The 13,549-nt window shown below is 60.2% G+C and overlaps 1 protein-coding gene across 6 annotated transcripts in view; it reads right to left on the bottom strand.

Annotated features, from left to right (window-relative positions):
• Positions 1-45: 45 nt before the first annotated feature.
• The window catches only part of RBM10 (RNA binding motif protein 10), a 29,575-nt gene continuing 16,071 nt past the window's right edge, over positions 46-13,549 (bottom strand). For 2 of the 6 annotated variants that reach the window (XM_059157164.1, XM_059157167.1), the window contains exons 4-24: positions 13,143-13,373; positions 11,250-11,319; positions 9,353-9,426; positions 7,875-7,961; positions 5,702-5,762; positions 5,407-5,583; positions 4,868-5,028; positions 4,591-4,688; positions 4,418-4,505; positions 3,607-3,793; positions 3,351-3,493; positions 3,131-3,248; positions 2,946-3,037; positions 2,694-2,858; positions 1,641-1,790; positions 1,471-1,536; positions 1,191-1,379; positions 1,016-1,090; positions 688-794; positions 482-611; positions 46-387 (exon numbers count right to left, since the gene is read on the bottom strand). In XM_059157164.1, coding sequence (XP_059013147.1) covers positions 262-387; positions 482-611; positions 688-794; positions 1,016-1,090; positions 1,191-1,379; positions 1,471-1,536; positions 1,641-1,790; positions 2,694-2,858; positions 2,946-3,037; positions 3,131-3,248; positions 3,351-3,493; positions 3,607-3,793; positions 4,418-4,505; positions 4,591-4,688; positions 4,868-5,028; positions 5,407-5,583; positions 5,702-5,762; positions 7,875-7,961; positions 9,353-9,426; positions 11,250-11,319; positions 13,143-13,373 — 2,595 coding nt within the window. In that variant the 3' untranslated portion in view covers positions 46-261. The remainder of the gene's footprint in view (positions 388-481; positions 612-687; positions 795-1,015; positions 1,091-1,190; positions 1,380-1,470; positions 1,537-1,640; positions 1,791-2,693; positions 2,859-2,945; positions 3,038-3,130; positions 3,249-3,350; positions 3,494-3,606; positions 3,794-4,417; positions 4,506-4,590; positions 4,689-4,867; positions 5,029-5,406; positions 5,584-5,701; positions 5,763-7,874; positions 7,962-9,352; positions 9,427-11,249; positions 11,320-13,142; positions 13,374-13,549) is intronic. The other 4 variants (XM_059157166.1, XM_059157165.1, XM_059157168.1 and 1 more) reach the window with 4 other exon arrangements.

The raw sequence follows: 13,549 nt of genomic DNA, 5'->3' as shown, positions 1-13,549 counted from the left end.
TGGGAATAGATTGTGCTAGTGTGTGAGAAAGAGACATGCAAGGTATGGACTTTTCGGCTTTTATTACAAAAAGAAGAGCATGATCCCAGCCCAGTTGTCCAACAAAAGTCACCAACTCAAAGTCTGACTTGGTCAGGGCCTCTCTGGTTGGGGAGTGGGCTGGTAGACAGGTGCAGGGCCCCACTCAGACCACCCACCACTTTACCCTCCCTGTCCCCCGGGGCTGGACCCGACATATGTAGAAGCAGCTCTTGCAGCTGCTCACTGGGCCTCGTTGAAGCGGGTCACCATTGTCTTGTGCAGTGTCTCCTTGTAGGACTCGGTTGAAGTGACCCCATAGGAGCTGCCTCGGGCACCCAAGCCGGAACCCCGCACCCGTGTCTGGGCCTATGTGAGAGAGGCAGGCTATCAGGTCGGCTGCGGGATGGGGGTGCGGCAGACAGAATGCTGGAGGCCGGGGATGGGACTGCAGGAGACTCACCTCGATGGGCGTCACAATGCCCTGCTTCTTGCGGCCCAGGCCACTACCCTCTTTCCAGCCCATGGCCTGGAGCATGCGACTGCCAATGTTGTCACTGCCCAGCCCATCCCGCGTGGGCTGCTCGAAGTCCCTGCAGGGGCCGGTGGGGTGGGGTGAGTGACCAGCCAGCTGGCCTCGGGCCCCTCTCCTTGGCCCCGCGCACTTACACAGAAGCTGCAGACATGCCACCGTACTTCCTCCTCTTGGGCTCTGGGGGCTCAGGGATGCCGTACTTCTCTCTGCGTTCAGCCGCACGGTCCCGGTACTTCATTTGCTGAAAACACGTGTGTGTGTGTGTGTGTGTGTGTGTGTGTGTGTGTGTGGCACTGGGGGAGCTGGATCTGGCTAACAGGTGTGAGGTCCTGTGAGCCGGATACTGTGGGTGCGAGCAGCCAAGCTATACCCAGCCGAGGGACTTGAGCACCGGCTGCCTGAGGGGACAGGCACTGGGCCGGGGACAGAGGGGATGGAGTCCAGGAATGGGTCACACCTCACCTCCATGTCGTTCTTCTCCAGTGCTTCAAGCTCGTTTTCTGACAGGTGGGCTCGCCGGTGAATCTCAAGGTTTTGCTACAAGGGGACAGACAAGACGAGGGGTGAAGCGGCCGGCCAGGCCACGCTGGGCTGGGCTGAGCCAAGGGGCCCCGCCAGTCCTCCCTCGGAGAGTCACCTTGTGGAGCCCGGAGAGCTGCTGGTGGCGGATGAGTGCCTCCTTGCTGGGGAACTGGCGCCGGCAGAGCAGACAGGCCAGCTTCTGCCAGTCAGTGAGCTTCTCCTCTCGTTCGGGACCCCCGCGCTCCTGCTCCTCCTCACTGTCGCTCTCCCCACTATAGGCTGCCACCAGGCCCCGAGGTGGGCTCTAGAGAATGTGAGGGTAGGAAAGCGAGGTCAGGCCTGGCTAGATTGGAGCGCCCCACCCCTCCGCTGCTCCTCCTGCTCCGGCCACTCACTGGGCGGTCATCGCTGGCCAGTTTTGGGAGGTCCATGCTGGTGTGTTGTCTCTCGGCTAGTGCTCCCTGGGGACGGGGCGGGGGATGGACACACAAATTCAGGGACTCCTCAAGGGGATGCTGAGATGACAAGATGAGGGAGTGGGTATGGAGAGGTGACCCCAACACACCTTCTTCTCAAGGATGGCGTAGCCGGCATCTGCGGTGGCTGACTCCCGCCTCTCATCGTCTCGCAGGGAGCTGATGGGCTGGAAGCTGTTTTTGAAGTTTTCTTTTTGCTTGTTGAGGCTGCGGGCCCAGCGTTCCATGTCCTTGGCAATCTAGGGGTAAGGGTGTGGGTGAGGCTCTCAGGGACCCTCCAGTGGCTGGGACCGCCAATTCCATCCACTGCCCCTTGCTGCCCTGCCGCCTCAAGCAGTGGGTAAAGATGTGGCGATGAAAGTCCCCATTTCTTGTCATTCTGCCATCAGTGCCCCTCGCCAAGCCCTCTTGGGCTGTGCTTTGTCCTCACAGGCACCCACGGGACTCTGCTCTCTGTATGCTTTTGTCTTATTGTTTTATGGTGCAGACAGTGGCTCCGTCTGACTTCTACACGCAATACTATGCCACATTCCATATTCTGTCCACCCTCCCAGGCACACCACCACTTTTAGAATTTACCAGGTTGTCAAGGAAACACTTAGTTCTTGCTTCCAAGTGCTGCACCCAGACTGTGATACTCTTCCTCCGCAGAGAGACAGTGAAGTGCCAACTGCCTGCTCCTACCAGACACTGCAAGGGCCATTTTCCACACCCTGATGGGCCCATAAGAAGTTCTCTGGGGTAGATAGACCTGGATACATCCCCATGAGCAGGGCTGGCCCACAGGAGCTCTGCGTGCCCATTCGTTTCCACAGGCAGGGCTAGCCCAGCTTCAGGCACTCAAACAATGGGAGGATTCCCACTGGGGGACAGGAAAGCTGGCTGGGTTCACTTGGGACAGGTGGCACTGGCCACTCAGGGAGGTAGGCTGCCCGACCACGTACTGAGGAGACTGCCCTGGCTCAACGTCACGCATCAAAGAGTGGAGCTGGGCTGGAAGCCTGGTCTCCTGAGCACAGTCACTTGCCATACACACATCTGCCTCCCCCACCCGCCCAACCCCCACAGCGGAGACTTCAAGAAGAAAGAAATGCACTCATTGGAAGACGCCAAAGAACCAGCCAGTGAGCCCCACTGCTCACCTGTTGGGCTGTCTTGGTCTTGTGCTTCTCCTTCTTCTCTTTACCCTCCTTCGAGGGGGCCCCGGTCTCCTTATGCCCGTCGGCCGACTGTTCCAAGGCAGGGACGTAGGTCCGCCTTTCCCCGTCCCAGTACAGGTACTGCTGGCTCTGAGCGTTGTAGTAATACTGGGAGGGGGCAAAGGAGGGGGGCGTGAGGGGAGACCTCCAGAAGGGGAACTGTAGGCCCCACCCGTTCCCTGGGCCCCCTATTACCTGGGAGTTGGGGTCATAGTAGAGGCCAGTCTGGGGGTCATAGTAGTAGCCAGATGTCTCATCGTACTGGTAGGTGGAGACGTCAGGAACAGCTGTGGGGGATGGGGGGAGGTCACACTCTTCCTCTGTGCTTTGTTAAAGAACTCCCTCTCCTCCCTCGCCCCCCGCAGGCCATGGCTACTCACGGTACTGGCTGTAGGACTCCTGGGCAGTGGGGCTGGTGGCCGGTGGCAGGGCAGAGCTGGGATGGGTGGGGCTCTGGAGCTCGGATTTGAGCACAGCGGGTGACATGATGGTGTATGGCTGGTCATAGGGCCAGATGGGGAACAGGGCTCAGTGTCTGCCGATGCCCCCCCTACCCACCCCCGCACGCCCCGCCCCCAGGACGCCCCAGAGCTCCCTCACCTGGCTGTTGGCAGCGGCGCCTTGGCTGCCGCTTGCTTCGGCTGCTGACTGCTGGTAGATGCCAGGGGCAGCACCAGGCTGGGCACGGGAGAAAGCCTGCAGTGACACAGGGTCGGCCCCAGGATCCAGAGAGGCCTCTGCACCTGTAATGAGGGACAGGGAGGGAAGGAGAAGGCCTGTGAATGATGGGGCCCAGGAACCCATGCCTGCTAACCCCCCCACCACCATGGGCTCAGGGAGAGGTGCTGGGGCTCACCTGCTCCAGATGGGTCCCCCTTGGTTCCAGTGATGCTGGGGCCCTTGGTGCCCTTGAGGTAGCCATGGGCATAGAGGGAAGACTCTGTGCCCTGGCTGCCGCCATAGCCCTCATCCTGTTGGTAGTAGCTGTAGTCGACCGCTGGCTCCTCGGGGGTGGCCCAGGCACCCTCCCCACCCTGGGAGGCCTGAGGGGCAGTGGGAGGGGCTTATTAGCAGAGGAAGGGGCGCAGGGGGAGGGGAACCTGCTAAGAAGCATCTGCCCACAGGTGAGGCTAGTGTCTGTCTGCTGACAGAAAGCATGCAGGCCTCAGACAAGTGGAGTGTGAGGGCCGCCCAGCAGCAGCAGGGCAGGGCAGGGCAGCAGCAAAAACAAGGATCGGCTGAAGTAGAGTTGTGCCCATATGCTCCCAGGGCTGACACTGGTACGTGTGTGGCGTAGTTCAAGCGCTGGGTGTCAGGTCAAGGAAGACACCGTCCTCCCCTTCTTTATTTCCATCTCCCAATTTTCTTTCAGCCACTTATAAATTCCGTTTTATTAAAGAAGTTGTGACAATTCAGGACGATAAAATAACCACCAAACAGAAGCGAAAAGCAGCCACGATGGTGTTGAAGTTGAAAGCCTGGGAGGAGGTGACTGGGAAGGGAGCTGCGGCGAGGCCCCCAAAGCCCACGGCAGCCACTGTGAGGGTTTGGGGTCCACAGAAAGCCAGACAGCAAGCCAGCCCTCCTGGTTGCAGAGAGGGCGCGGGAGGGTCGAGACTGCGGCCCCGGTGTGGGGATGCTGGGGCAGAGGGGAGTCTTTTGAGTACCTGTGAGATGGCCCACTGGGCCGCGGCAATAGCAGTGCTGGCCACAGAGGCAGCATTGATGCGACTGCCTTCGTTGGAGGCCATGTCCCTGGGGAGGATGTCAGAGACTAGGAGTCAGATGAAAGCCCCAGGCTGGGGGGCCAGCTGGGAAGGGACACAGGTGGGGTCCTGACCTCTTAGAACCCTTGGCAAACTCAACGTTGATGGTCTTGCCGTCGATGGTGAGTGGCGGGTGCAGGGCCTGCAGGATCTGCAGCAGCTGGGCTGCCTCCTGGGGGATGGGGGAGGAGGGGAAGTGGGGGCAGAAGGGTCAGGCCCGGGGAGGCCCCCGGCTCCATTGCCCCGTTGCCAGGCTTGGAGCCGCGGTGGGGGCGATGGGCTCAGGGACCCTCCTCCCCGCCCCGGGGGCCGGGACCCTGGCTGCCCGGCCCCCCCCTGTGCCGCCCTCACCACGATGGTGGAGAGCTGGATGAAGGCGAAGCCACGGTTCAGTTGGGTCTGCTTGTCCTTGATGACACGAACGTTGGAGGAGGAGAGCACCGCGTAGGGTGCCAGGGCCCCCAGGATGGAGTCCATGGTGCTGTGTGGGTTCAGGTTGCGCAAAATGATGGCTGCAGGAAGGGGCCCAGTGTTAGGGGGCACCCGATGCTCTTCTCCAGCCCTACCCTCTGGTGGCTCTCTACTACCCCTGTCCTTTGGCTTCCGTGTCTTGTGCACCTGCTGCTTCCTCTCACCTGTTCCTCCTGGATAAACTTTGCTTGTCAGTCCAAGTCCCAGCTCAGTTGCTCACCTGCTGAGAACTTTCCCAACACACCCCCAAAGTCAAGCTGGGCAATGCTCCTCCCCTGCTCTCGCTACATCATGTCTGTCCCCCCACTAGGCAGAGACGCTGGGAGGACTAAGTCCTAGTCACCGCCAGCTCTCTGACCTCAGGAGAGCCCAGCCTAGACACCCTAGGCCAGGGAGAAAGGAAGGAACAACTGACTCACTGTCATTGGCGTTCTCCGAGCTTGGCTCCGAGCCCTGTGCCAAGGCTTGGGAGGCCAGCACTCCCTGGGCTTGGTAGGGCTGTGGCAGGGGGAGCAGGCCCTGGCTTAGCTCCCGTCCACCCAGTGGCAGCGTCTGCTGATCCAGCCTTGCGCCCAGGGGCAGCTTCTGCTCTGCCTCTGTCAGGGGCAGCAGATGACAGGCCAGTGTCAAAGGGGGAGGCGGCTCCCTGGCTGGCCACCCTCCTCCCCCCTTCCACCAATGTCCCAGGGAGATGGGGAGGTAGGAGGACCTCACCTGACTTAGGCACACCACATTTGAAGCACTTCTCACGGCGTTTGAAGTTCTGAACACCACACTGCGAGGCACAGGCCAGGCTGTCAGAGGGGGTGGGGCTTTCCACTGCGCCCTCTAAACCTGGATCCCAAGACCCCCCCCCCCCCACCAAGGGAACCCTGCCATGCCCCAGGAAGGAAGGTCCCAGGGTCAGGGATGGCAGAGAGCTCTGGCTGTCATGCCCAGTCTGTGACTCTTCCCTTCACATGGTCTTAAGTTTGTCCTTAGTGCCTCCTCCTCAACTCAGGAATCAACAACCCCTCCCCAACCCCTGCTACAAAGGCCACCTCCTCTGAGGTACCAACTGCTAGGACTGGCCCCCTTCTTGTCCCTTTAGTAGGACAAGTCCTCTTCCTAAAACCTGCTTCCCTCTTAAGGAACCTTCAATGTTTTCACCTCTAAAAGCAGGTAGCCCCTCTCTGGCCAGACTCCCACACCTCCTTTGTCTTGAGGACTGGGTTGGTGCTCTTGAGAACCAGCCTTGGCCACGGCAGCCTCCAGGAACCCCCCGCTTTTCTATCTCTGGAGGTTCTACACTTCTATCTCTGTTCCATGGTCGGGCACTGCGCACTGCTCCTGGGCCAGGCTCTGCTCTGCATCCCCAGATGTGGTCTTGGCCACCCTCACAGCCTAACAGCAGGGAGCAGATGTAGCACGGGGAGGGGCAGGTTTGTCTGTGGGGACTCGGGGAGGGGGACGGTACAAGAGGGGGGGCATGGCTCACTCAGCGCAGGACGGCTGGTGGGATATTTGATCTGGGAGGCCCAGAAGTTTTGCTGGGAAGCTACTGCTAGTGAAGGGAACAAGAGATTTTCTGCAGCTGGTGTAGGGGGGTGAGGAAAGAGTTTGCAAAGTGGAAGCTGGAGAGGGCAGGTGACACTAGATTATGGAGGGTGGTCACGCTCAAGCTCAGCGCTGCAGGGGTGGGTTCTAAGTAAGCAGAGAAGGCAGGAGGTGGTTAGAGATGGTTTCAAGGAATGTTATAGGTGAGAGGGCGAGACAAAGAGGCAAGGGGCCAGCACAGCAGAAGAGAGGTCCACGGCGACTGAGGGAGAGGGGGATGGCTGTCTGGGCAGTGGGAATCGCAAGGGAGAGCATTTTTGTGATGGAAGCAACAGGACCTGGTGACCAACAGGATGCGGGGGAATTAAAGGAGGAGAAAGGAGAGAATTCCCTGGTTTTGAGGAGTATCCAAGAACACAGGAGGGACAGAGAGCCACTGTCACTTCGTCCCTGCCCCTGCAGAGACACTGGACACCCGCCTTCTGAGAACACTTTCTCTTTTAAAACAAACAGATGCCACTCCCCTTAGTAGGCACAACTGTTCCTGGGGGCAGGGTTGGGGGCTTGGCCTGCCCTCAGTCCTCCTCTTAGGTCTCAGGACCACCAGCTGGCTGCGGGAGGCATGGCTGTGGAGTTGCAAGGCCGCCTCCAGGATGTTGGGGGGAATAGCCCCAGGGGAGACCTGAACCCTGGGTACCAGCCATGGCCCCTGTGATTGGGAACAAGTCATGGCTCAATGCTGACCCATGGGGGCACCCCTTTGAGCCCCAGCTTCCTCATAGGGAATACGACTGCAAGACCCTACAGCTTGCAGCCTCAGCCTCAATGGGGCCACCTGACGCAGGTCTCCAGAGCAGCCAGTGCTTTCCGCTGGGAGGAGAGGTGGACATTAAAGGGAGTTAACCGTGGGCCAGACGTTGTTCCAACAGTTACCCTCTCAGTGCCACACTGGAATCCTCCCAACCACCTTGGGGGGGAAGGGTCATTGCTATTTATACTGTGGAGCTGAGGAAAGTGAGGTGGAGACCAGGGAGGATGCGGGAGGCTCTAACTCCAGCCAGCCCGGCTCAGAAGTCCAAGCACAGCACGCCTCCAGGGTCACTAGCCAGTCGCTTACGTAAGTACTTGTGGAAAGCCTACTGGGACGTCAGGCAGGACTGCACCTCCTGAGGGCAGAGCCTGGCGCTGAGTGAAAGCTCAGTGCACGTGGGCAGGTGGGCAGGTGGGCAGGGACGGTGGCTACTTGAGCTGAGCCGGTCCTCAACACCTATGCCACCTCAGAGGCCCCAGGGGAACAGAGGCCGCCGCCGCCGTCTCTATCCATGGCTACCGCTGCCCACCGCCCCTGTACCTTATTACACAGCCAGTCCTCATTGATCTTGGGCTTGGGGTCGCTGTAGTGCATGGACACCTTCTGGCCCAGGATGTTGAGGGAGTGCTGCGGGAAAAAGCAGAGCGCAGTGAGGCCCAGGCAGCAGTGCCCCACGCACCGTTTCAGCACAGGAGAAGAGAGTGAGCGAGCCCTTCAGCTGGATGGATGAGGGACAGGGAACGGAGGGAGGTCGGAGAACGGACGAGGGAAGAAGGAAGGGAAGGAGGGAGGGAAAGCGCCAGAGCCCTTGGGCGCAGCTGTTTGCTGCCTTTCCGGGCCCGCGCACGCACACGTGAACACACGCCACCAGGCACACAGTGCTCGGCTGACTGACACCTGCCGGACAGTGGGGTGAACCCCCCACTAGGCCCTGACACTGCCAGGCCACATCCAGGGCCAGCACTACACAGGCTACACTTGGGAGGACGGGGACAGGGAGGGGAGGGAGAGGAGGGAAAAGAAAGAGAGAGAGAGCGCACGCGCGCTAGTGCTGGAGAAGGGGAAAAAGAAAGAGCCAGATTTAAAAGATGGCAGTTCCTGCTGTGAGGCTGTCTTCCCGGGGCTGGCTGGGTCCTGGGCCCACGGCATTAGGGCAGAGACGGCCCCAGAGCCGCCCTGCTGAGCCCCGCTTCCACCACATCTGACCCTTTCTTCCCTGAGGCTTTCCTTCCATGCCCCACACCAGTGAGCCAGGCTCTGGGCAGGTGAGCAGAGCAGGTCCTTGGGTCTCTGGAGGTCCCAAAGCTGCTGGGTGGGGACCGTGGGAGGCAGGGAAGCTGGCTCCCTTCCCTTCCTTATAGCACGACTCCTTGCTGAGAAGGCAGGCCTGCCCCAGTGGAGTGGGCAAGCAGACACTCCTGTGGGGGGTAGGTGCAGGGGGAGGGCTGGGGCATCTGAAGTGAGTTCTAGCGCATCTGACCAGTACTTGAGATCAACAGAGCGGTGCCGGCCTCTTCCACGGAAATCAAAAGGCCGAACTCCCATGCAGGGAGAGAGCTGACCAAACGGGACTGGCTAGTTAGTGTGCCAACAGCTAAGCTCCCCAGTGACTAGACTTCCAGTGATGCCTGAGTGTGGAACGAAAGCCCGGCTCTGCCTGACCCTGGAGCAGGGCAGTCCCCGAGGAGTGAGAGCCTCCATGGAAGAAAACCTCCCCCCGGCAGCCCTTTCTCCAAAAGCTCAGCTGGGAGGTGCGGGGGCGGGGGGGCAGAGCTAGTGCCTGGTGGTGGGAAGGGGCCGGTGGTAAGTGTGGGTTCTTGATGGGAAGCCCAGTGGGTAGCAAGAGATGGGAAGAGGAGATAGTGAGGGTCAGGAAGGGGGAGAGAGAGAGGGGGGCGGGGGGGATAGGACACAGGGCCACAGGGCAGGGAACTGTGTCCGTAAGAATCAGGCGATGGGGAGCGCTCGATTACAAAGTAGTATTTGTTTGGGGGGGGGTTCAAGTGCGGCAAAGCAACCTGATTGGCTTCCATCCATCGTGTAGCGTCCTGCAAGTGACTAAACTCGACGAAGGCGAAGCCCCGGCTCTGACCTGGAGACAGCATTCAGATACAGACGCAGTGGGTTAGTCAACAGCTTTGGACACACGGCGTTCCCGGGGGTGGGACCCGAGGGGAGAGGACCAGGGGGCAGAGAGGGAAGCGGGGAGAGGAGAAAAGAAGAAAGGGAGAAAGAGAAGTAATCAGAGAGATAAAGACCAGGGGGTGGGAGGGCAAGGTAGATGGTGGGGAAGGGCAGGAAAGAGGGAGGGGGAAGGAGGATAACTGAGCAGGAGAGGTGGGGTGGGGGGGGAGAAAAACACACGCCAGCTGGGAAGAAAGACAGAGAGAGGGGCTCAGGCAGACCTGCCTGTGGGGACAGAGACGGAGAGAAGGAGCTAGGAGGGAAAGGGTACAAGCAGAGATGTGTCTCAGAGAAGGAAGGAGGGCAGATGGGCAGGCTGCTGACCCCACATGGGCCAGAATCAGTAACTGAAGGGTGGGGCCCAGCACGAGGCTGGTGCCCAGGAGGGGCTCCATGACATGTTTTACCCAAGAAGCAAAAGAGAACTTGGGCCAGGCTGCTTGGTGAGGCCGGGAAGGCTCCAGGCCCAACAGGAAGCAGGGGGAGGCAGGGACACAAGGTCACTTCAGCCTTAGCGCAGTGCAGGGGAGATGGGCCTTCCCAGGGAGCCGCCTCGGGGCCAAGCTAGGAAGCTTATAGCAACCCACAGGGCAAGTCCTATACAGTAGGAGAATGGGGGCCAGGGCTGGACAGGTAGACCTTAAAGAATCAGTGGGTGCCTGGGAGAAGTGCCAAAAGGGGCCACGCCACACCTAGGACACCACTTTATGGAGAGAGACCAGAACCCTGTCAGCCTGTGGTTTGGCTGGGGTGAAGCAGAGCAAGACCTACATGCTACCAAGAGAGACTCCAGGCCTGGCCAGGGCTGGGAAAGGGCTGCAGGAAAGCAGCTCCTCTTCTGGAGGGACACACACAGGGAGGGCTCAGGCATAACAGGGCAGGGGGGGGGGAGCATGCTTGCTCTCCGTAAGAATAACCGTTAGGATGCACAGGAGGATGAAATGGTATGATCTGGGGGGGGGGGGCACAGAGGGAGGAAAGAAGAGAGAGAGAGGAGGAAGGGAGCAGAGAAGGAAAGGGAGAGGGAAAGGAGGAGGGGGAGAGAGTGAGAGAAAGAGAGAGAGAGAAATATGGAGGTGTGGGGAGGAGAGAGACTGAGAGATGGAGAGAGAAGCCCAGGCAGTGAAGCCCCACTGTGCCTGCCTTGGGGAGCCTGGGCCAGAGGTCCTGCAGAGACAACTCCCCCCACCGCCCTGCTAACCTCAGGCCAGCTCCAGGCAGCCTGCAAGAGGGAGGGAGGGAACAAGCAAGGCCAGAAATCCTGGCTGCTCCTCGGGATGCACCCTTGGGTAAGAGCCATCCCCTGCCTCCCCTCTTGGGACACGTGGGTGGGACCGTGTCAGACCGACTTTCTGGTCACAGGCTGTTACTGGAAAAACGTGGGGGAGACCGAGGGGCAGGAGGAGAAGAAGAACGGAGAGGGAAGGGAGTATATGGGGAGGGGATTACCACCTCAGATACTCAGAGTCCCAGAGAGGAGGTTCCCCGGAGCCTGGCCCTGGCCCTGCCCCCGGGGAGCACTCAGCTCAGTGTTGCACCCCCTCCCCGACAGCCCCAGAGCTGCGAGGAGGACGGGCTGAGGGGAAGAGAAGAAGAGAGGGCACCCCAAGCTGCCCATTCCCAGCTGTGGCAGGAAGGCAGGGCAGGGAGGGTGAGGGAGAAGGCAGAAGCAGGAGGGAGACTGGAGGCTGAGGCTGGCCAGAAGGGGAGGCACTGGGAACAAAAGCTCACCTGAGGATTTGTTCCGCATCAGCCGGACCTCTCGTGCTTGCACTCCATGGGACTGCAGCTGGCCCCGGATCTGTACGGGGAGATACGGATGGGGGCAGGCTCAGCACACAGTGGGGCCTCCAGAGGCCTCCAGGACCCCGAGGGGCTGCCAGTGATGTGCATGCACTGCCTCCTCTCGCTCTCTTGGGAGCGGCCATGGCCCTGGGCCCACACCAGCACCGGGCCTCTGCACTCGGCCCCAGACAGGCAGAGAGTGAGTGAAATGAAAGGGCCGTGGTGCGGGGGGGGGGGGGCGGGGGGGCGTGGCAGCATGGTGACCCTCAGAGGCAGGAGAGCGAGCCAAGCCAGCAGCTCAAAAAGGGCCTGCAGTGGGGTAGGAGGGAGTTCTGATGACAGGCTTGGTGCAGCCTTGGTGAGGAGAGCTGGGGCTTGCCCCAGGAGACCTGTGACGCAAATCTCTCTGCTCAGACCAGAGGCCAGCTGTGTGCCCCAGGCTGTGCGAGGGGCAGTATCCTGGGGTGGAGACCAAGAGGTGTGGTCATGGGATTTGGAAAGCTTCCTGGGTGAAACCAGGGGGAAGCTGCAGAGGCAGTGTGGGGTTTGGACCAGGTGAGGCAGAGTCTCTGGGCCAGTGGTGTTTCTTGCAGAAGCCTGGGAGCTTGTGCTGGGCATTCTCGGGCAATCTCACTGCCTCTGGGCCTCAGTTTCCTCATTAGGTGAAAAAGAAAAGATCTCTCTCTCTCTCATACACACAAACACACACACGTGCACACGAGGGTGAACTGAAACACAGAGGAGCTCGTTAGGCCTGACAATACTCAGGGAGGGCTCAGGAAACAGCAAGAATGTGGGCTCTGGAATCCAGATGCCCGGGGCCAGACCCCAGCTCCATTCTGCCACTCACTGGCCTGCCACACACTGGCTGTGGGACCTGGGGCAAGCTGCTTCATTGCTGGGGGCCTGGCTTCCTCATCCGTAGGATGGAAACACGCAGAGTACTTCCCCACAGGGTGGCTGTGAGGATTAAATGCAACCTGGCCTGCGGCCCACCCTGTGATCAATCCTTAACACATGTCAGCACAGAGCTACCGTCTGACCCTGAACATGGCCAGACTTGAGAAATTCTCAAATACATAGGTGGGGTTTTCTCTGCGACAAAATGGGCAGCCGGTAGGTTTCAGTGAAGAGCTGGGCAGAGAATTCTGGGGAGGGGACAGAGAGGAGACTCAGGGAGGCCAGGGAGGATGCTGTTCTAGTGGCCCTCTGGGGTGTTACTAGGGCTCATCAGGGGAAGCCTCTGTGAGAAGGAAACAGAAGAAAAGGGAGGAATGTGGAAGGAAATGTCACAGAGCATGGGGTGGGAAGCCTGTCAGTAGCAGTGAACAAAGTCAAAGAAAGAATGCAGGACTCTGTGGCCAGGCCACTGAGATTTGACACTGCTGACAAAAGAGGGCGGGGGTGAGCGAATGGGGAGAGAATGTGAATAAAACCTCAGAAAATCCCATGGGGACCCTCCCTATTTCCCACCCCCACCCCCACACCAGGCTGCCAGGCCCTGCACCATCTCTGCCACCAGGCATAGCTGGCTCTGGGGCTGGTAAGCATCTGGCCCTCAATCAACATAAGCAGAATGGATGGATGATCAGCATAATGTTCTGGAGGAATGCTCTGTTCCCTCCCACCACAGCCCCTTGGCCAAGCCAGCCTATCGGACACTCCTCCCTTTCAGACCAGGAGAGCACAGGGGCCTGCCCAGAGGATGGATCGGTGTTGGGGGAGAGAAGGGATAAAAGGTGCTGAGGTCGGGGTGAGGGAGAAGCTGAGGGCCCTGGGGGAGACCCAGCCTGGCCTCCTGCTCTGCCGCCTGCCCAGGGCCACGAGGGGGGCACGTACGTCATCCTCAGTGGCTGCCTGTGGCAGCATCCTCAGCATGACGATGTTACTGGCCTTCTCCTCCTCCTCCTCCTCCTCCTCCTCCTCCTCCTCCTCCCCTTGCTCGGTCCGATAGTCCTGGTCCCGATAGTCGCCGTCTCGGGGGAAGCCTGGCGGGCCGGTGGGGCTGTGCCTGTGCCGCCGCCGCCGCCTACGCTGAGTCTCGGAGCCCGGGGAGGCCTCGTAGGAATCCTGGCCGACAGAATGAGACGAGAGACACCAGACGGGCAGTCAGTCTGGGGTGGGCCTAGGGGCTGGCCGCTGGCTCTCTGAGGCAGGCAGGCTCTGAAAGCCAGGAGTGGGCGGGCTCCGGCTAAAGGCTCAGGGCAGGCAAAACGGGTCAGGCCTGGACTGCAACCCTTTTGGAG

Source organism: Mustela lutreola, chromosome X (assembly GCF_030435805.1).
Source record: "Mustela lutreola isolate mMusLut2 chromosome X, mMusLut2.pri, whole genome shotgun sequence".
Lineage (NCBI taxonomy): Eukaryota > Metazoa > Chordata > Mammalia > Carnivora > Mustelidae > Mustela > Mustela lutreola.
This window is presented reverse-complemented; position numbering and strand designations above follow the sequence as displayed.